The 22,339-nt window shown below is 41.5% G+C and overlaps 1 protein-coding gene across 2 annotated transcripts; it reads right to left on the bottom strand.

Annotated features, from left to right (window-relative positions):
* Window positions 1-50: 50 nt before the first annotated feature.
* LOC126635878 (protein zyg-11 homolog B) lies at window positions 51-21,021 on the bottom strand. 2 transcript variants are annotated; one of them, XM_050307561.1, is made up of 14 exons: window positions 20,904-21,021; window positions 15,500-15,665; window positions 12,380-13,134; window positions 9,943-10,083; window positions 8,557-8,733; window positions 8,322-8,386; window positions 7,635-7,734; window positions 7,503-7,553; window positions 6,857-7,018; window positions 6,703-6,750; window positions 5,889-6,086; window positions 5,743-5,795; window positions 5,046-5,143; window positions 51-2,782 (listed from the first exon to the last, which is right to left on the bottom strand). In XM_050307561.1, exons 1-14 carry the CDS (start codon window positions 20,904-20,906, stop codon window positions 2,592-2,594), a joined length of 2,208 nt encoding a protein of 735 aa, XP_050163518.1. In that variant the 5' UTR covers window positions 20,907-21,021; the 3' UTR covers window positions 51-2,591. The 2 variants fall into 2 exon arrangements, with proteins under 2 accessions (XP_050163518.1, XP_050163517.1); XM_050307560.1 differs by lacking the exon at window positions 20,904-21,021 and adding an exon at window positions 18,569-18,616.
* Window positions 21,022-22,339: the final 1,318 nt, after the last annotated feature.

Genomic DNA, 22,339 nt, shown 5'->3' with positions numbered 1-22,339 from the left:
GTACTGCATCTAAACACTCTTAGGAAAAACAAACACTGAAGAGAAAGACAACTTATAAAGTGCTTACTTCCTTAGACTGGAGCTTTCAAACAGAAGTAAATTAGGAAACAAATGTGGTGTTAGTAAATACTTTACAGGTTAGGTTATCAAAATATACTTACAAAGCGTGGCTTACCACATTGGAACTGGCTGTCACTGCATGCTATGATTGTCTCTAAGCAAACCACAGTTTCACTTGTGCCAAAAGTTACCCCAACAATTCTGTGGGTGAGGTCACCTTAACAAATTCTACACGTACCAGTTTTCTATGTAAAGATCTGAAAAGATAAAGCAGAGTCAGGATCTTCAGCCTTCACAAAAGATGCTATGGAATACAAGAGTTTAAAAGTTGCTTCCAGAATTATTGTACCCTGGCAGAAACTCCTGAAGCTGCATGGGAATGTGAAGAGACCTTTCTGTAAGTGGCACATAGAAGTAAATTTAGTGGATTTATACCTTGTAGTAATTCCTAGTTTTCAGCTTGAAAGAATTCTGCTCACAGTTTGCCTGAAGTGTGTGGGAGCAAAAGAAAAAGGGTATGAAAAATCATTTAGAATCTCTCTGCTTGCTGGTTGCAGAACTTCATGAAGTGACACGTCTTCCAGGCCTGTGGCCTGATGCCATTATCACCTGCACTTGGTGCTGCAGGGAGTAGTACTTCTTCTGCAATTTTAGTTAAAATGCTTCAGCAAGTCCTCCTGTTGTTAGGAAAATACAGTACTGTAAGGAGAGTTGTCATCTTTATTTTAAAATCTTGTAGCAATTGATTTATATTTATTCTATTAACACCAATTTTAACAAGTTTTGTGTTCCACTCCATGTAATGGAAGCTCTATAGAAGTCCCATAGCAGACATCTCAGAAGGGTGGGGGGTAAAAGCTTTGTAGGCTGTTTTTAATTTTTAAACCACCTTCATAATTCAAAGCTACAGCCAGCTGAATTTCTGTCTGAACTGAGAAAACTGTACATAACCAGATACACACATGAAATTATAGCCAAATTATACTTTTGTACTAAAAACAATTAGACAACACTGATTAAATTACTGGATGAGCACCTTTTGGAGTTGCTGAAATACACAATAACTATGTTATTGAAGATTAGAGGTGATGTTTTTATTTGAAGGACCGGAGCTGGGAGAAGGAAGGAGTTAAAAATAGTAAAATATGGTCATCATGAAGAGGCCATCCCTGCTCAAAAGCTACCAAACGTAAGTTCTCCTTTTAAATTCAATTCCCAAATATATACAGAAGAATCTCTGACTATCAATCCGCTGCCATGGAAATACAGACACTAAGCAGATAAACCAAAACAATACCTGAAATTAAACTGAATTTGAATGGACATGCAGTTTGCTTCCATCACTTGCATTGTATCAGGCATCTGTATGCTGTGCAATATGTTTCATTGGACACATCATTTGTAACCCATAGGGACCCAAGAAAGGAACAGGTTGTTACAATTAGCATCTTTATGTAAAATGTCACACTCCACAAAACAATGCCATTGACACAGGGTTTACATAGAACACTGGCAGTATTTTACACTCACTGCGATGACCTGGAAATATAATTCACTGCACAATACTGACTATTTACAGAACACGAGAGCAATCAGTCTCTTATAAATAAGGTGACCAAATATCCTGGGCCTCTGCCGAGTACATGCAATCCCCTTCATAAGGAAGTCAAGTCAGTATTTTGCTCTCATGAGCCTTCTCCTTTCCGTATTCCCAAGTATTCTAAAAACAAAAGATATCACACACAACCAAAAGCAGTCACACAACAACAAAACTCCCTTCTTCTTATAAAGTTTAAAATCTCAAACTGAGTTCATCCTTTAAAGTACTGTTTCATTTTAGTCCTGTTTCTACTGCTTTACTTGAGTGGGTTTCCCCTTTCCCTGAACGTGATGTGGCGCCCACCTTGCTAAGAGCAGGGAGGGCTGGAGAAATGAACTGCAAAAAGGCTTTGTTCCAGCAGTAACGAAAACAACAGAACGTGGCTTGCAGGCCAAAGGTAAAGGAAGTTGGAGACCCCATTTGTGTCTAGAAGGGTTATGAGATAACAGACATTTTGGTCGCCTTAGTTACAAGTCTCACTGTAACCCGCATGCACGGACTTGTGGTTCAGTCTGTAGGAGTGCTGGATCTCCCAGCCACGCACAGTTCTATTCAAACACCAAACCGGTGAGCAGTGTTATGAAGAGCAGTCACAGGGATGGAATAACCTTTTCCCCCAGGAGTCACAAAACAGGATATTCCTTCAAGCCTTGTTTTCAGATGTGCATATTGATCTGTACGAGTCCCATCTCCTGGTAGTCAGTACTAAACCCCACCTCATGACCAGCTCAAGCCTGACCCCTGACAAGTCACACACGTGGTTGCCATCAAAGCTGACGATCAGCAAAGGTTTCCACACATGGTTTTGGGTACCACAGTTACTGGCAAATCACTTTAATGGTGACCAATATATTACAAGTTACTCCAACTACACACACATCGGAAGGGATTATTACAGAGACAATACTTTACACTCCTCTACCTGCAGCTTTCAGTTTGGTTTGGTCTGTTGCTGTTTCCTACACGGTGGGGGTCTCCCGTGACGCATAATGTGTTTTTCTAAACTGTCCAGGATGGCAATGGCGATCCTTTGGACATGGGGATCAGTCTGGACGTTTTCCTTGATGTTGTACAAATGCTGTAAACCACCTTCTTCAATTAACATGCTGCAGTATCTGGCAGCTGTAACGAGATTATAAGAAGGGAATTAAAACCAGAATTATCTAGGGTAAAGGTAGCAGATACTGTAAACACTGATTCAAATCCACTTTTGTCTCCAGGCAACATTTAGGACACTCCCTAAAGTGTCCACAGATGTGAATTGGTACTTAATCAAGTGACAACACAACAAGAGTTACTTGGACAGGGCTCAGATTGTAATGAGGTCTGTTACCAAGTCTGTCTCAGCTGACTGGAAAGTGCCCTGTGATGTGCACGGGATTCTCTCTTCCCCACCTCCTCTGCAGGCATTGTAAGTGCACAAATACAAACTATAAGAAATGGGAATAAGAAGTACTGTAGTGTCTATGAACATCCAGGTGAAAGTAGCACCTTTACCAAAAACCTCAGTACAGAGCAGTTACCAAAATATGGTGTCAGATATTCCACAGCATTTGTACAGGCTTGTGGAGTGAACACAAACTGATTCCTTCAAATACACTTTGCCAAATACTATTGATGGTGGCCTTTAATTAGTTACAAGTTGCTACAAATTGCAAGTTGCCTTTCCAGAGTTTCTTCCATTTTCACTGTTGCTTTCAGAAAGTTGCAAGTGCACCTCCAGCAGCCCTGGTGTCCCTGAGAGCAGGGAAGAGCTCTAAAAAGAGCTGCATGGTGACTGTAATGTGCAGGCTCAGGGGTGGTTATTGAAAGGTCAGGATGACTGTAATGCAACCCACAGGCCTCAGCCAGGCCCAACTTCCCCACTCATCCCTGTGATGCAACACCGGAGTTGTTGAAGTGCTGACGTTCAGCATTTCACTGGGGATCACATTTACTGCAGTGCTACTGACATTTTAGTGAAGTCAGCTCATCGAGGAGAAAAAATAAACGAGAAAAAATTAAAAACTCATTAATTCCAGGTTACTTTCCAGCCTCATCTATAAGAGTGCAAAATAAAATGCATCTCCTCTCCAGGAGAAAAAGCCTCCTTGGAGCCAAGTAGCAACAGCTGAAGATTTTTCCCCAAAATAAATCTTCATATTTCAGAATTAAACACATTTTCCCTCAGAGTAGGGAAATGTTTGCTACCAAACATTTGGCTTCTCTGCAACTTTGTGCAGAAGCTTCTGGCATCAATTACCATCAGAAGTAAACTCGAGGAACTGCCTCGATCTCCCATCAGGAGTATGCCAACACAAACTCCTGTGGCATGTGGAAAGCTCAGAGGTAAGGGCAGCACAAAATAAACATTACAAATAAATAGAATTAATGGGACAGTAACAAGTTAACAGGACTAAAGGACAGAGAGAAATGACAGGGTCTCAATCAAAATGTGTTATCCAGAGTCTGAGCAGTGAAACAGCTTTGTCAGAACAGTCCTATATGAAGAGCACTCTCAGGTTTCTGGGCAGCAGCCTCGGAACAGTAGCTCATTATATTTATGAGCTCTATAAAGAGCAGCAAACAGTAGTCCATGTGCACTTACATATTTTGCCATGTTAGTGGTTGGTCCTGAATAGATGCCTCATCACTGCAGAAACAGTGATTTATGGGACAGGGATAAACAAGCCTAGATATACTGCTGTCAAGAAGATTAAAAACTGGCACAGAAACTGCTTTTAGTACTTTAGAGGAAAGCTGCTTTATATACACATATTCATGGAAAAAAATTATGTCAAAAGAACAACAAAAAAACCCAGATTAAATGTCAGGAGTGTTTTTCCACTCTTACATTTAGGTATAGTTGGGAGATTTATTTCCTTTCCCAACACTTTTATCAAATGCTCTCGAATCATTTTACAGTCTAGGCATTGGTGTTTCCATTTTGTAGATGGGAAGGATGGATTAAGGAACTGACCCTTCTGTCCCAGCAAGTTACTGCCAAAGGCGATTAGGGCAGGATTACCCAGCACTTCTGTTCCCACAGTGAGACAGGGACACCTGCTATGGGCATTGTTCTTAACTTAAAAGAAATCTGTTGCCCATTACTAATAGTTACATTTCTGAATAAAAACACCTGTGCAAGCAAAAAATAGAGTTGATCTTAACACGTCCACATTTTGGAATTAATACTGTGCACCTAACAGCTAAATTCCAGTAAATAAAAAGGATGTAAGGAACTTTTACTACTTTCTTTTTCTGCCCCACTTAGTCAAGGCCCAAAAGTATCTTCTCCAGAGGATTAGGAGCAAATACTCAAGGAATTCTTATTTTTTCCCCACATCATGTTAGTGAAAATGTCAAGAAATAAGAATTTTAAGGGTAATATGATCTCAATACGTACGATTTTTGCTGCAGACGTGCTGCATGGCCCACACTGCCCATAGCTGGACACCAGGTGTCATGAAACAGCCAAGCAGTGGAAAAAACGGATTGAAAGACCTATTAAAAAAAAGAGGAGAGAAACAGCTACTTGCTTTGCTACCAGGTATCATTTCAGAGGTCACATGCTGTCTATAGGTTAACTGGGAGAGAGACATATGAAGAGACTGCCTGCATCTAAAACTTTAGTTTAAGACAGTTATTAGCAAAAACCAGACATAGTGGATATGTGCTAAGTGTTTACCATAAGATCTGGATGCCTCCTGCTCCTTAAAAACAGGAGTAAAAGCAGTGGAAAATGTAAGTATTAGATCTCCAGCAATTATCTAATTGTACTTTTTGGCCTTAAGTTTCTTACCTGGGACAGACAGCGCTGACCTGGTGTGAGCCAAGATAGACACAAAGATTAACCTGCAAGGTTAAGTCTTTTAGGCCTGCAGCTGAATACCTTTAACAGAAAAGCAGCAGACTTTTATTCTACAGGAGCCCCTAACCTTCTTTGGTCACAAAAGGAAAATTAGCCCACTGCCTATTTTTAGCCAGTAGGTGTTTTTCCACTGGATGAAACCATGTCTGACTGGCAGCTCACACTGCTTTGGGAACACATTTGAAATCTAGTTGAGTTCATTTTCCAAACTCTAGATCAAGACAGTAGTTACCTGTAAGCCACCATCTCACACTCTGGGGTTGGCCAATTCAAAATGGCAGAATGCTGCAAAACACAGAACCGAGAACACTGACTGTTAAATACAAACATCGAGAAAACTCTAGGAGAGTGTGACAAAATTCACCATCATTTCTGTACCAGCTGCTCAAGCAGAGACGTCCTCTGGCTGCGACTCAACGTCCAGGCCTGCTCCCCCCGAGATATCAGGTGAGCAATAATCCCTGCTGCAAAGTAGCTCACTTCCACCTCCACACTGTGCAACAATTTACTGATGTGGTCTATAAAGTCCTTCCACATCAGTTCAGAATGGAGTTCTTTAACTTCAGCTATGTTGTTCTGGAAGGGGGAAAAAAAAATTAAAGAGAGAATATCAATACAAAGAATGTGGTGTGAGGGAGACAAACATCAACTTCAGTCACAATGTGTCAGCAAACACATATAGACAGCTGGATGAGCTCTTCATACATCCAGGTGACCATCACGTGCCAAAATACTACTTTCACTTTTGAACATTTTTCCAGCCTAATGCAGGAATTTCTTTTAAAAAGGGGTTTTCTCATAAGTAATTTTGGGCCATTAACATGCAGATTACACTAAATTAAAGGCTGATTTTAACATTCTCAAACACAATTTCAGTAAACTTCAGCAGTGCACAATTTTGAATTCCACTGACTATCAACATACTTTTTGCATTTGGACTCACGTGAAGCCTCACCCACCATCCTTTCTTAGAAGATCCTTTTATTTACTGCAAGCATCAATTTCAATATAACTTTTGACAAATTCATAAAACAGTCCAAAACCATGTCAATTGTGAATAATGCACATTATAAAAATTAAAGAAGAACTTAAAAATATTAGGGAATTTTTCAGATTAACACAGGGTTAAAAAAACCACTTTCAAAATCAAATTTTAGAAGTATGTGTTTCAGATTTTTCTTTTTCATCTCACCAGAAGTCCAAGAACTTTCTGTTGGATGGATGATTCAGATGGAAAAGACTGCAGAAAAAAAGACAAACAACAGGTAACCATTTATGTTTATTATTGGAACAATATTAATTAGAACCCTGTGTTGACAATCCACCACCACCACTGCACTCCTCACCTCCAAGACTCTCATGAAAAGTTCTAGCCCTTGATTTTCAATGAAGTGCCGACACGTTGTTGGAGATTCATCAGTGAGGTTCCAAAGTGCACTCAGTGTGAACTTGAGGGTGGTATCTACAAGATTCTGATTTGTTTTCTGTTTAACTATTTGTAGAAGTTGCTGGAAAGATAAAAATCAAGAAATCCCAGTTATGGCTGTGTATCGAAACATGTACTGGCTCCTCTGCTGCTTCTGCACCAACCAGGGTAATGCACAGCTGGCATTTACATGCAGAGTAAAGAGCTGCATGTTTAGGGTCAAACGATACCAAATAAAACAGCTATTAAACTTTCCCCTCTGAACATGGTTGCCTTTTGAAGGAATTCCGTTGTTTTCACAGTAACTGTATGTGTAGCACTACTGTGGATGGCACAAAGCCACCCACAGAACTCTGGACCCCACAGAAACATTGACTGCAGGAAGCATTTGCTTCAAATATTCTCCCTCTGAGCACCTTTCACCTGACACAGTGGATTTCAAATCAAGAGAAATCCAGGTAGAACTCTAAGAACAGATTATCTCCTTATGTTTACTTTGTGCCTCAGGAATACTGGAAGCAGGAAAAGCTGGAGAGGATGGGATGTCAGGGAAGCATCTGACTCACCCTAACAATGAAGAGTTCTGCACCAAGTTGAGCTGTTTGCTCTGTTGAAAGCTGTAAACAAACAAAACCATATCAACAATTTTTTAGACTTTAGAAATACTATCCTATCGTCTCAAAGCTTAAATTTCATACCTTTGCAGCAAGAATGGAAATTATGGCTACAGCCATCCTTTGCATGTTTTGATCCTCATGATTACACAGCCACTGCATAACAAGTTTGGCTGCTTCAAACCTGGAAGTTTAAAATAAAAATAATTTTCAGAAGTCTTAGTAAAAGAAAGATGTACACAGACAATAGAAACTGGAAGCACTATGCCCCATACCAGAAAAAGTAGAAATACAGTCAAACTGCAGGTATTCCATGGGCCCCTGCCAGCTTTGAGCTGTTTGCTTAGTGTCTCTTACTTCAAATTAATATAAAGTATATAGGAATTGCTTCCAAAGAAGGAAGAGAAATTTGCCACAATCTTCTGAAACATCAGGTGAACACACTTGAAAGCATCTGGACAAAACATTTAAGTAGAAGAATGACTGCAAAAAGCAATCCCATAAAAATTACCATAGAAATCCTGACTTTTTTACATGCCATCAGTGATAGACCCATCCAGCTGAAGTAAAAAATACCTGTATACTAAAGGATTTTTTCAGACTTATAGTCAATGTGTTTGGGTCAACAGGCCTAAAATGCCATAGGCCAGGTAAATTCAGCACCATGGAATGATTTAAACTGACCAGAACTGAGACCAGAAACAAAGCTGCTGAAGGAATAGATGAAGAAAAACATTCTGCAATGCTACATTTACCATCATTTTAACTTGCCTGTTAAATGGAACATCCTGAAGGATTCTGTCACTGCATAGTGAAAGAAGGCAATTCTTTTGCAGCTGAGAAATGAAACAGAATTCTTTCATCAGAAACATACATATTTCAGAATACTTTCTTACTGTGAATCATTAAACATGTTTCCACGAGGTCATGAGATGTAGAGAAGCCTTTTGTTAAAATCCCCAAGACAGAGAATCCTACAGAAAAACCTAGGAATTTTGCCTTTTACCTGCTGATGGTTTGGGAAGTGCTCCATGGCCTTCAGGAGCAAGTGAGTGACGTCAGCCAGGAGCCGCACGGGCATTCCCGCTGCCAGGTCCTGCTTGGTCAGGTTAAACACACACGCGCTGGCCGCCAACTGCACGGGCAGGTTCAGGGGGTGATTCCTCATCCCGATCACCACCAGCTGAAACACAGGAGTTTGACCCACCTCAGTTACTTACACGTGTGCACACAGATTCCAAGAACAACCCACTGCTGCTCGAGGCCACAGCACTGACACAGCTCCCAATTTTGGCCTCCCTTTCGCTTCAGTGAGAAATCCATCTGGTGGGATTTCAGTTCTCAGGAGGAACATTTCCTTCCGTTCAGTGATTCAAAGCTCACAACTTCTAATGCTCCAAGTCCTTTTGCACAGCTTGCAGCAAGCTCTCAAAAGAGAGGCTGCATGGAATGGAAGAAATTCCTAGAAAGATCCAGGCTTTGCTTTCCACACTGGGATAAAAATCACTAAACCCTTTCAGAGGTGAATGAGGGAGGACAGAATCTCTGCAGGGCAATGGTAACAATGTGCTGGCTTGTTTGGTGCTGAGCAATTTCAAATCCCACCCTAAGCTGCTAGGTCAGAATGGATTACTTGCAGCTCCTTCCTGAATTACCTTTGGCTACATATGTTGATTGTGATCCCCCCTAGGAATATTTTTCTTGTTGATTATTTATTGACAAAGTCTTTTTGAGGCCAGCAAGTTCAAGGCCACCTGTTCAACATCAAAGAGGACAGGAAAAACAAAAATCATGTGTCCTACTGATGCTTCTTTTTACCACAGCAAAAATCAACCACTTCTGGTGTTCCAGACATGGAAAGCCAATCCTAGAATGGATTTCTAAGGAAGTTTCTAGGCTGCAAAATAGAGCCCAATATAGAACACTAAGAATATTTATGCACTTGCTGTCACACTGGAAGGTGACAGTAGAGAAAACTGTCACTTATTATTACTTATTCCTTATTATTACTGTTTGTGAGCCTCAGCAGAAGGCACGTTGTGTCTGGTGAATGAGATCAGACAGACCTTTGATTTGACCCAATTATGTTCTACTGACAGAATTCAGCATATAAAAAAACTTCTTCATATCATATTAAATGTTATGGAAAAAAATTAATTTAGATACTATACATGAGTCCAGATCCATTTCACCTACCATGAAACGCTACAGGGCATCTTCTACATCACTACTGTTTAAATAGCTCTTTAATTGTTATCCAACATTACCATTTTAATCTTAACAAACACAACCGAAAATCTGAAAGCTTATAAAATAATTTATACCAGGATTCGGGGGGCGAGCTCAGGTTTAGGGACAATGCATGACAATCATCAAAACTATATTACCTTACCTTTAAAATTTCAGGCTTTGTTTTTTCCATGACGTGTGTCAGGCTGAATAAATGAAAAAGAGCCTCCCTCACGAAGAAGGCCCGTTCACTGTAACGCTTCAGTGCTTCAGAAATCTGAGTTTCATTTGCTTCTCCTGACACCTGGGAGCACAGAAATAATCTTTAGTTCAAGATGTCATCACTGTACTTTAGAAACTTCCTTGTAAAAAGTGCAAAGTCGCAAAGGCAGTGATATTTTGGATTGCTTTAACTTTGGATATTAATCCAGAACTATATGATCTGCAAACATTCTCCATTGAGAAGCCACATTGTAAGCTAAAATTAGGCCTCAGTTTTGTCTTTAAGCAGAACTGTATGAAACCACTAAGTAAAAGTAGCACTTCACACCTAACAAAAGCTGTGTATGATGCACCAAATGGTTGCAAGCACCCTTTGTAACTGAGTGCTCTGTCACTGCAGCTGATAAACTGATGATGGTGTTTTAGCTGTAATTTTTTGGCTCTGTGTTCTAGTTCTAGCAATAATAAGAAAAAATCCATTCTTTGTCTGTATCAAGTTTCTTATAAACTATATCTGCAGCAAAGGCTTTCCAGTACCATGTTAGAGAACTAACTCATGCTCTCTGCAAAAGAAAAAAAAACAGACTTGAAAAACCTGTGAAGAACAATGAACTAAGTTGGGCAAAGACTGCATTAGAAGCTGAGCTGTTGACTAACAGGAGCTTTAAGTTCAGAATATTAAATCAGCAACTGGCTGCAACTTTTTTCACTGCCCAGTCTGCTACATTCTCTATTTAACTATATTTTATCTCCTTATAACTGTGAGTTGTATAACTGTGGATGGTTTGTTCCTCAGTCCTACTGGTTAATGACTCGTTGCTGCAATCACTGTGTCTCAGTTCCTAGGGTAGAACTTGTTCTCCTTAACATGTCACACACAGGAAAGTAAATGTTCATAGACTGAAGTGTCACATTCTGTTCATCCTGTATTGTATAGACATATTTTTTGAAACTTGTGAGGTCAGAAATATAGTACAGCCTTGAGAGAACTGAAACCATCTCGGATTTTGTTTTACATTCTCTACTGATTAGAAGGGCAATTGCATTTCCTGACATGTTCTGCAGCCAGTTATACCCTACATGAAGTATTTCCACTTGGTTTCATGTTCTTAACTATAATATCTGCCTGGTGTTCATAATCAAATTTCACTGGAAATTTACTGCTGTAAAGACAGTAATATTTTACCTCTGCTGTTTCCATGAATGCTGTGTCCTGTTTATTCTTTAGCAGCATCTAGACTAAGCAGCTGAATATTTCAGGAGAGTTACTAATGAATTTAGGTCACCAAAAAAAAAAAGAAAAAAGGAAATAAAAACAATCACAGCCCACAGTCTCTTCTTGACAACTATGTCTCAAAAAAAGAAAAATAAAATGCAAACTGCCTTTTGCTAACTACACTGCTACAAGTCCATTGGGATTGTCACCTTACTAGAAACTTCTTCTTTCCTGCCTTTTCACAGCACAGACAATTCCCTGAAGCATGTGTTCTCAGTAGGACTACACTGAATTATTTTATACCAAACATGAGGTATAACTTCCTGATGCTGTACATCATCACACCAAAGAGGAACTTGCTCTCTCCAACCAGCCATTTCACCATTCATACACTTTGCTCTTGCTGTGACAACCAAGAACTCCAGAGACCTGGCCAGTAGCAAATTTCAAAAGTTTTAGGGGACAAAAAATTAAATTGTGTAGCTGTTGTTCCACTTACCTATAATAAGAGCATTGTGAATTTGAAAACTGAAGTCTTGGTGCCTGACACTAAAAGATAAATAAATGCACTTCAGCAAACACTGCCTCACCCTAAGGGACTAAGGAATTTAGGATTTGTTCAAGAAGAGGAAGTTGTTCATCCCAAGTAATTACTTCTTATATGTTCATCACCGAAAGACCTTTCAAGGTGGGTAAAATATTGTAATAGGAAATAGCAGTGGTGGTGGTAAGAGCAGCTGAGTTATTCAGTTTTATTGTACCTGCTGTGTTAATCATGAATTGTTCAAAGCTTATGCAAATTGTACCTCCACCTCTTACACACTCTGAATTATGTCAGACACTGTGCTGGAATCCAGAGAATATTATCCTACTAAATGACTTCAGACTAGACAAAGTTCAGCTCTCTTAGGTGTGTTAAATCAGGATCTAAGGTTCACTGCAAAGAAAACAGGTACTTCTTACAAGAATAGTATTATGCAAATTTAGCAGTTTGTGTCAGAATTAAATAGGAATTTGACATAAAGTCAGTCATTACAATTAACAGTTAAAAAGTGAACCTCCAGTCTCCTCCTGAAACACCCACATACATTTGTTACAAATGATTAGTTCTATTTTTCCTGCACATCACAATTTTTCAGTGAAATTAATTCCCCCACTTAACCTTTAGGTTCCCTTCTCCCGTCAGGAATTCCGAGTAGCCGGCGTCGGTGGCAAGCAGCCCCACAAACTGCATGGTGGGTCTCTGCTGGATGAACGCTTCCACAGCTTTGTCTGTCACGTGTTTCCTCCCAGAAATGTCCAAGGACACGAGGTTAGGCAGGATATCCTTCTGTTCCAGCAAGCGAAGGGCTATGTCCGATGTGAACTGTTTGTCATCCGAGATATCCAGGTGGTTCAGGTATTTCAGTTCTCTGATAACGTCCAGGATCTGGGTCGTGGTCATTTTCAAGCATTTCAGGTGGTGCATGGTCAAGGACTTGAGGCGGTCCTTGCAGGTGAGGAGCGCTGTGATGTCAGTGACGGAGGTGTTGGATATATCCAGGCTTTCCAGCCTCGGGAGCGACGCGACGTCGGCCAAGTCCTCGTTGTAGAAGAGCACGTTGGTGACGCTCAGCGCGCGCAGCCCCGCCAGCTGGCTGAAACACCGCTCGTACGGGTCCTCCAGGGAGAGGGTCAGGGAGTTCAGCACGAGGCATTGCAGGTTCTGCTGGATCCATTTGTTGCTGCCCAGTCCACTGATAATGTCTGTGATTGTTATGTCTGCGTTCACGCCCGTGGCGTCCAGCTCCACCAGCTTGTGATGGCAGAAGGCTTTCCGGAAGGCCACGGCCGAGATCTTGGCTTTCCGGATACAAGCCCGTTTCAAACGCATCTGGTTCCCTCGGAAGATCCCCACAGTCCCATCGTTCAGCAGCCCTGTTGGAAAACAGCATCAGTGTTTGGCTCCGGTGCTACAGAACACCACTGTTACTTTAACAAGCCAAAGGGTTAGCAAAAAAAATTAGTTACAAAGTAGTTTGTCTTGGATCGTCACACCACCGACCCCAAAAATCTTGTATTTGAGATTCCACTTTTAAGATTATGACCTCGCTTTTGGAAAATTCCAGGTTTAAGAACAGGGTGGATATGTTATGGAGCAATACGTACACATTACCTGTCTGGTTAAGAACATGGAACATGTAATAAATAAAACATGGATATGATTCAAAAACAATCCCACTGCTTCTGGATTTTCTCCCCAAACTTGTTAGAACTTGTGCTAAAAACAGAATTTCAAAATTTCTGAGTGTAATTCTTCCCTGGCCATACATCCATTATCCTTGAGATTGTACCACCTATCAATGACCTGATCTCATCCTGCTTTAACTGAATAATTTAGCATTTGACTGAATTCATAAGGAGGATCAATACACTAAATAAAGCTAATCAAGCTCTATACATCCCTCAGGAAGAAGGTAGGAGTGTTGCTCAGAAACAAGCTGAATGTGAGAAAGAAACCTAAGAAGTGATTAAAAGAGGAGAAAGAGGAGGGCAAGGAAAGGGCGGGAAGGAGAGGAAAGACAGCAATGTAAAAAGGAAAATGCAAGAATCCTTTTTTGAAATTATTCTCTTTTTACTCTGTAGAAAGGAGAATGCATAAGGAGCCTTTTCATGCAACATGGAGGCAACATCCTAACTGAAACAATCCATTGAGTTCCCTGCATGGAACTACCCAAAATGCATCGAATATACAGTGGTATCTTATCAACAGAGGGTTTACTGCTTTATAAAAAGCCACTGGAAGGGTACAGTGGCACAACCCTGCACACTAAAGGAGTGCGGAGAACATGTCCTTCTGGTTTCACTCCACAGGGTTATAAATGTCAGCACTCCTGGGTTTTAACTTCCTGTCTTCACACACACTTAACACAGAAAGCAAAATAAAAATGCATTAGATGTGAAAAATAACATCACTGCCACTACAGTCTGGATTTAAGTCATGAGCTAGTAATTGCCTCTGTGAAAAGTCAAAATAATGTTAAGATTTGCAGACCTTTCTAAAGAGCAAACTGTTTGGGCATTTCTGACGTAGTAGTCAGGACAGTCCTCTTTTGCTGGGAAAGCAAAAATATGGGGTGAAACAAGTGGTACCAAGCAGAAAAAATAAAAGCAATAAATACAATAGTTTGGTTCAAGTACCACTACATTAGTTCTTCATTTTTGCTCATCTTTTCATCTAAGGATTGAGGCTCCCTCACTGGTCCACCTCAGCCATGCCCTGTTTACCCTGCCATGCATGTTTTTCCATCCTGCCCTCCATGTGTTTGGGACATTTTGGTATCTGGAACCGTCTTCATCACTGGTAATAAGTTTCTGGTAATTCAGTTGTCTTGAATCTGATTTCTTGGGATTACTCTAAAGAATTACTTATCAGAAAGCAATGTATATTGAAGATGAATTTTTTTTGAGCTTGTCTTTTTCTAGGACCTTCTTCTGTTATTTCTGACCAGAACACCAGTATTTGCACAGTAAGACCCAATCAAATCTGCACCTGTAGGACAGGGCACTTGATGTGTTAACAGGAATTCTTGTAGTGTCACATCTCATCTTCTATCAAAGGTCTCCAGGATCTCCAGGAATGGTTCTTCTCCAGTGTAACCTACACATTCCATTTTTCACGGTAAGAAGCTTTATTGGCACAGATTTCCCTTTATCGTGCCAAAAGCAAGCAAACAAGGGCAGCCCTCCCCTCAGAGATGTGCTGACAGAGAACAGGCCAGGCCAGGACACCAAGTGTAACAACACCACAAGGTGCTTGTACCACTCTCAACACCACCTGCTTTTGAGCAAACAATTCCACTTCCATAAAAGTGACCAAAAAGATGAGAAACTATTTTGATGAATCACAAGGTTATTTTTAGTTTAATCCTAAGGACACACAGTAAAGAAAATTGCACTGCTCTGTGAGAGACACTGGAATATTTGAGTGTTGTGAGAAGCAGTAGAATCAAATATTTATTTTTTTCTGAAGCGACTAAAGAAGATTAAAGAATGTTCAATTAAAGGAACATTAAAATTATAAAGGCAAGACAAATGACCTATTTAGAACTCCCTACACAGCAATGCAAAATTCTGCTGAAACTGCGGAAACCCAAAAAATAACAGAAATTCTCTATTAAGAGATTAATGAACACAGTTTTAACAGCTGCAACAGCAGATTCTACTAGAAAATCCATCAGAACTGCAGTGGCACGTTCCAGTAGAATATTTTCACTGCTGCCCCACAAATAAGTGTTTTTACCATGGAATGCCATCGTCTGCAGCAGCCGATCAGCCACTTCTTGAGGAAACATCCCCGGCTCCTGCAAGCACAGTGTCCCATCTTGCCTTTCTGTGCAGAACTTCTCTAGGTTGGCAGTCAGGAAATTCAAACAGATATCAAGTAAAGAGTAAGGAGAAGCTTCCTCCTGTCATACACAAAACACAGTGAAACAAAGGAGATTTAGTCAAATCGTTCTCTCTGCTTATGAATCTCCCATTACTCTGTAATGTTGGGGGTTTGTGTCTGGTAAATATTACAAAAGGAGATGTGTCCCATCACAGTCCCACAGAGCCAGGCAAAGGCAGGTCACACAATATTAACAACTGGCCCCAACCTATATTAGAAATGCAAATAAATTTTATATACTGCAGATAAATTTCATGTATAGGAGCCATTTTTGATACTGAAAAGGGCAGTTAGAGCTTCAGATCAAAAAAGGAAACTCAAAAAGAACTGGTTTAATTCCAAATTTTGTGCAGCAGGAAAGCAACATCTATTACAGTAGTTCTGTTCCTCCTTTTTACTCTGTGCCTGGAAACCACCTCTAGCACAACCTTGGGTACAAAGGACAAGGCAGAATATAGACTTGACCTTCTCCTTCAGAGTTTGAGGTTGTACACTGATACATAAAAGTCTCAAAAGGTTTTTCTATTCCATGCCTAATAATACCCCACTGTTTTCAGGCACACAGATTAATCAACATAAAGAGTGACTTGCAGCACTGTGAATCATCCCCAGCAGCACACAAAAGGAGGCCGAGTGACTGGTACATACTCCCCCAGACAATATTGAAAATAACAGCATCAACTGGTGCCAGCTCTCATCTGCAGCAAAAATTGGAGCTTCCCTTTTATACTGAAAGCTCTGGATAATTTCACCTTTCTTTCCCAGCTCATTTAACTTCCCTTGCTTCATTTGCCTAATAAGTTCATCACAGAAGTACAGAAATACATAAAAGGTCACCAAGAAGAAATACAAGTAAGTTTACAGAGATAAGTCTTCTAAGATAAGGTGCACATATTTGAAGACTGGGAGGTACCACATTAGAGTAAAGATGGAATGGAGCTTATCTTTAACGAATCATTTATTGACAACAATGAGAGACTGCAATTTAATAGCTCCTGAAGACTTAAGTACAGACTTGGGAACTAAAACCTTGAAATTATTCAAATGTAAGCTCTTTCTGCAGCTTTTGACATTCAACTTCCAACTCCTTTGACTCAATTTTGCCAAGTATTTAATTTTAATTTTTTTTTAAGCTTAATTATTACATTTGTTTTTGTTGCAGAAACAGGAGTTCCTTTGTGATGCAGCTTGCTCACACTACCAGAAAACAGCACTTCTGGCTGCCTCCAATCTTAAGTTGATAAGGAAAGGAAGGACAAAATTTGGAACTGTGAATGCCTTCTGGTTATTTGTAACATACAACAATGCCTGAGATACTCCTAAAGAGAAAAAAGCCAACTGGTTATTTTAAAAGGACATTTTTAAAGGAAATGGGAAAATTTTCCTTATAACTTGAAGTCAATACATACACCCAGGATCTGTGTGACAGCTGACGATTCGACCCCAAATCAGAATCCTCACTCAGGGGTACATGAAAATCATTCCCACTGAAGCAAAAACATCCTCATCTCCCATCAGCTCTTGTGTTTCCACGTGGATGCTCAGATGTGACAAACCCAGAATCCTGGCTCTCCTCATTCCTTCTGGCACCGCTCCACCCTTTCTGCCAGAGAAGCTGAAACACTTTTATCTATCAGTGAGCAAACTCCAAGGAGAATTTTTAGCCCTGCAGATAGGCCACTAGCAGATGACTCAGACAACTATTTTTTTTTTCAACCAGTACCTCTAAGTGGCCAATCTGTCATTTAAAAATAACGTTTGGATTTTTATATAATCACTTCAGAAGTTCATACAGGGCATCTCCAGACAATAAGGGGACAAACCCCAGCAGGAGGGATCAGTTACCCTTGCAAACAACAGAGGACCATTTTTATTAACTCCACTTATCCCGGTTGTAGGAGTCATTTGTAATGACTTCAACTGGCTGCCCAAAAGCTGAGGAAACAGCCCTAACAAAGGCTCCTGAGGTAACCTGGGCAGAGGTACAATGTTTTTATCTGTATCTAATAAAGTCCTTGGACAAGCACCATAAAAACAATTTCCTAGACTGTCTGCTACTGCAGCTTGAACTCAGCCTGTAAACATTTTATGTGAGCTGGTGGCTCAGCTTCTCTTCAAGAGAATTCTAAAGAGAACAGTGCCCAGTTAAAGTTGTACTTAGGCTCTCAGAAGGTCAGAATTTAAGCGGTTCCTTCCTTTTGCTGTGCTTTTTAATGTCAGCTTGAAAACAAATCTGCCATTTGTTTTCAGCCCACTTCACATTCTGGTTCTAATACTCTAATTAGAGACTTTCATTATGCTATTTTACTTTTTCATAGCCCTCTTAACTTTCTGATACTTTCACTAAAACTCCCAATTTCTTTCATTCTATCATATTAATTAAGTAGGCAGGAAACAAATACTAAATTAAATTCCACAGAACACAAAATTATGCATTACATGATACAAGCCTGGGTGCCTTCATTAGCTAGAACACATGTTGTAGGAGGAATGTGACACATCTAAATCCAGCTAGCTTTTGGAACAGCATGAAAAGGAGAATAACTGCATTTAGATGGGCTTTCTAAGGCTTATTTAAATTATTAAAAAAACAAACAAACAAAAAACATTTCAAGTGCTTAATATAACCAAGGCAAACCAGAAATTTCCAGGGGGACAGTAAACTTTCTGGCTACTGGCATTTGACAGTAACCCAATCCTGGGGAGCTGAAATGCAAAACCCACTTCAACAGGACGTTACCAGCTCAGCTTCGAGCTCACACCAGGGCAGCTGGAAAGGTTTTCACAAGCAACACTGTCCTCCAACACCTTCTCCTCAAGACCCCTTGAATCAACTTTAAATACCACTAGAATATATCCAGCCTATATTTCAAAATGCAGTTAAAAAGGAAAAAAAGAGCTTGAGGGGACATGTTGAAGTACCTGGAATAAGTTAGAGAATCTTAAGCCCAGCATTATGCCTAGATTAACTGGCTGAGTGTATCAAAACAAAATCCTGTTCCTTTGGGGAAACACCACCAAGCAAGAACCTGCTTATACAGTACCTAAAAAAAAATAAGAAACAGGTTTAACTGATGTTTTCTGTCAGTTATTACAACCTAACTTGGCAAAAAAAGTTAATACCACTGCTGTGTGGGCCTTTTTCACTGTATGTGTGGTGAGCCTTCCAACTCCAGCCTTAAAGACACAGTTCCTACTGGCTCTGTGTGTCAGACTCATTACAAACCAAAGAGTGGGTTTTTTTCATAGTAGTTTTTTGTTTTAGTTGGTTCTTTCCCCCCCTCAGCAAACCAGCACATAACACTGGACAGAAACAGCAATTTCAGCTCTAGCAGAGCCACATCTGTGATGTGCTCCCCGATTTTTACACCCAGCTCAGTACAGCAAACCTGAAACGTGTAAGGTCCCTGAATGTTTGTGGCAGTGACTTCTCTCAAAATATTGCCAGGGAAAGGAGAGATAATTTAGAGCCTCAACCTTTGGTGTCAGATGTATCATGTTTCTCTTTTCCACCTCTCCACAGTCCCAAAATTTTACTTACTGTCTTAAAATGAGCATTCTTAAAACAATTAAGAAATAGCAACTCAAGCAACAGCCATCACAGTTCTTCTGAGTGCTAATAAAGCAAAGGCAGCGAAAAATAAACAGTTCCATGATTTATGTTACTAAGAAAGCTTTATGATTATCCTACTTAAATTGAATTAAATGAAATGAAACAGATGTAGGTAATTTGTTAACCAGACTCAAGGAATGATTATGCCCAGAACTCAAATTTAACATAAACTATTCTGGCACAACAAGTGCGACTGAAGTTGCCAGTGATACAAAGTCAGCAGAGATCACGAGAGGTCTAAAATTAAATACTGCCACATCAGAACGACATAATAAGGCCATGTATTTCAAGATTATTATGAAGAACTTCAAATACGAGTTCAGTTAGAAATGACTGGAGAGAAGAACCTGAGTGGTTTGCTAAAGCATAAGAAAACCACCTCAAGCAGCCAAAGAAGGTGTCAGGAGAAGCATCAAGGAAAAAATAGGGAAGGATTAGGTCATTTTCAAGACACCTGAGTATCTCAGGGGGATATTCGGGTTAAGCAATACCTGAATCATTTGAATTTAAACATAACAGCTCCTAGAATGCTAGGGGGGAAAAAAAAGCATGTTGGGAATAGAAAATAAACCCAGCTTTTCTTAGCCCAGCAGATCAAAAGGTGAGAGATACGAATTCTGCCTATAAATACACCACATTGAATACAAACTACAGGAGGGAAAAGGCCATTAAGGAGAGAAGCACAGTGCCACAGCAACAAAGATGCACAGAAACAGTCAGTACATAGTTAAACAATTAAGTTCTGCCCTAGTTCACTGATTAGAACAGCAGGCACAAAAAGTACCTACTTAAAAAATAACGATAAATAAATTTATTAGAGGATTCCCTAAAATTAAGCCTTTAACGATAAGGGATGAGACCAGATCGCCCAGGAAGCTCCTGCTAGTCCTTTAGAAGTAAATATGCACACTCATGTCTGGAGCAGAGCAGCAATCCAAACAGCTCCCATATGTTCTGCTCCGGCCTGTCTGGAGCAGGGAAAGGCTGTTCCTTTGGCAGCTCCGAGCTGGAAGAGCCCAGCAGGGCCCACGCTTCCTCCTGTCTGGACAAAGCAATTCCCGAGGTGCTGTCGGAGGGCTGGAGAGCTCCGGACCGGGGGAGGCAGGGGCCGGCGAGCCGCAGAGGCTGGGCCGGGCAGTGGTGCCCTCACGCCGAGGGGCTCTGCCCGCGCTCCGCTGTCCCGGCCCCTCCGGCCGCTGTGAGGGGCGGTCAGGGCGGCGAGCCCGGCCCGGCCATCACCGCCCCCACGGCGCCGCGGGGACACCGGGGCGCACCGGGCAGGGCTCGGACCTCCCGACCTCCCTCCCGTCCTCCGGGTCCGACCGCCCTTTTACATAACGGGCGGCGCCGCGGTTACACAACGGCGGGGCTGCCCCGGCCCGGCCCGCGGTACCGGCGTGAGGGACGGCAAGGGCCCCCCCCCCGGGTCGCCTCAGCCCCTCAGCGCCGCCGCCATGGCGGCCCCTTCCCCCCGGGTCACCTCCGCTCCCTCCGCCGGGTCCGGCACCCCAGGGTTGCGGGCAGGCAGCCTTCCCTCCTTCCCTCTTTCCCTATCTCCTTGCCTCCCTCCCTCCTTGCCTCTTTCCCTCCCACCCTGCCCACCACCACCGCCAGCCCCTCATCGCCCCCTCATCGCCCCCTCACCATCGCGGCGCTGGGTGCTGCCGGCGAGCGCCCAGCCAGCCGGTCCCGACGCTGGGCTCCTGCTCTTTCCTTTTTTTTTTTTTTTTTTTCCCTTCTCTCCTCCCTCCCTTCCCCCGTGTTTACCTCCCCGACCTGGAAGTGAATGCGCCTGAGCCGGCCGGGCCGCGGCGCCGAGCCCGCCCCCCTTAAAGGGGCTGCGGCGGCACAGAGCTGTGGGGATGCTGGGGGAGCGGGGCCTCAGAGCCACCGGGTAAGCTCAGAGTGTGAGGAGAAAGGGCCATTGCTCAGCAAAACCTCTCGGCCTCTTTGGTTACTTGTGTAGGGAGGACCTTCCTGCCGCCTGGTTGCTGTGGGTTTGGAGCCAGGATCGGGAACAGCGAGGCGCCGGGGAGTGCCCGGGCTGGAGCAGGTGAGCAGCAGCTCCCTGGCTCTGGGGGCCTCTCACAGCCATGAACCGGCGTCACTTCTTGCTCACAAGCCTCTGGAATTTAAGTGTTTCCTGCACGAACTATTTTATTCTGGTAATATGAATAGTAGCCTGCACCGGTTCAATAGCGGCTTTGCCATAAGGAATAAACTTTTACATACGAAGTCATTTCAGCATTCGGATATAGTAGTAGTGAGGAATACCTGTCTCCCGACTAATACTACAGTGTATTACTTGTAAAGGGAATAGAGTTATTTTTTGTTTCAGGATACAAAGTAAAGAGTAATGCAAGTACCCTGACCAAATAAAATTAATTTGGAAAGAGTTTACTCTTGAAGAATTGCTGATTCTACATACAGAAGCTTTGAATAACTGCTGTTTGCAAACCAGCAAGACACATAAATACATATTAAGGTATAATAGCTAAAATAACTTATATTTCTGTCATTACAAGATGATAAAATATCCTACAAATACCATGAAGCACAGTTTTGCCTGTTTAAGGACAACATAACAAGGGTCAGTTATAGTCCCAATTCTTTAGATTAGGGTGTTGATGTAGAGAAAATAAATTATGTACTCTGGATCTGACAAGAATAGAATTAAGAGTCTTCATGTTCTGAATGTAACTTAAAAATCTAATCTCCTTAGAAGAAATAATTTATATAATTATGAGCACAGAAATTAGCTTAGATTAGGAAGGAGCTGGTATTATTATTCTTGGTCCATTATGAGTTTCATCCACTTCCTAATGTCTTTGCAAGCTTCCAGGCTGTTCTTTTGATACCTCTTAACAAATTCACTGATTCACTGCCAACTTCTCAACAGATGTCACCTTCTCTTCCTCATTCCATATGTATTTATGATAGGAACTATCTTCCTTTCTCCTGTCTGGGTTCATGCAGTGAAAACTTTGAAGTGACAGACTGGTCCCCTGCTCCCAGTGCCAGTTCTTGGCCTGCCCTGCTGTACTTGGGAATTCTCTCTGTCACTCCATTCCCGGTTTGGA

Source organism: Myiozetetes cayanensis, unplaced genomic scaffold (genome assembly GCF_022539395.1).
Source record: "Myiozetetes cayanensis isolate MyiCay16 unplaced genomic scaffold, myiCay2020 scf12, whole genome shotgun sequence".
Classification (NCBI taxonomy): Eukaryota; Metazoa; Chordata; class Aves; order Passeriformes; family Tyrannidae; genus Myiozetetes; species Myiozetetes cayanensis.
The sequence above is the reverse complement of the archived record's forward strand: the minus strand, read 5'-3'. Positions and strand labels throughout refer to the sequence as shown.

Excerpts from the sequence above, each read along its gene's own strand:
- LOC126635878 (XM_050307560.1), bottom strand. The coding sequence starts at position 18,601 with ATGCTGGGCTTAAGATTCTCTAACTTATTCCAG. Across the intron at positions 8,387-8,556 it reads ACTTCCCAAACCATCAGCAG|CTGCAAAAGAATTGCCTTCT; the intron begins GTAAAAGGCAAA and ends TTCATTTCTCAG. Across the intron at positions 5,144-5,742 it reads TGTGAGATGGTGGCTTACAG|GTCTTTCAATCCGTTTTTTC; the intron begins GTAACTACTGTC and ends TTTTTTTAATAG.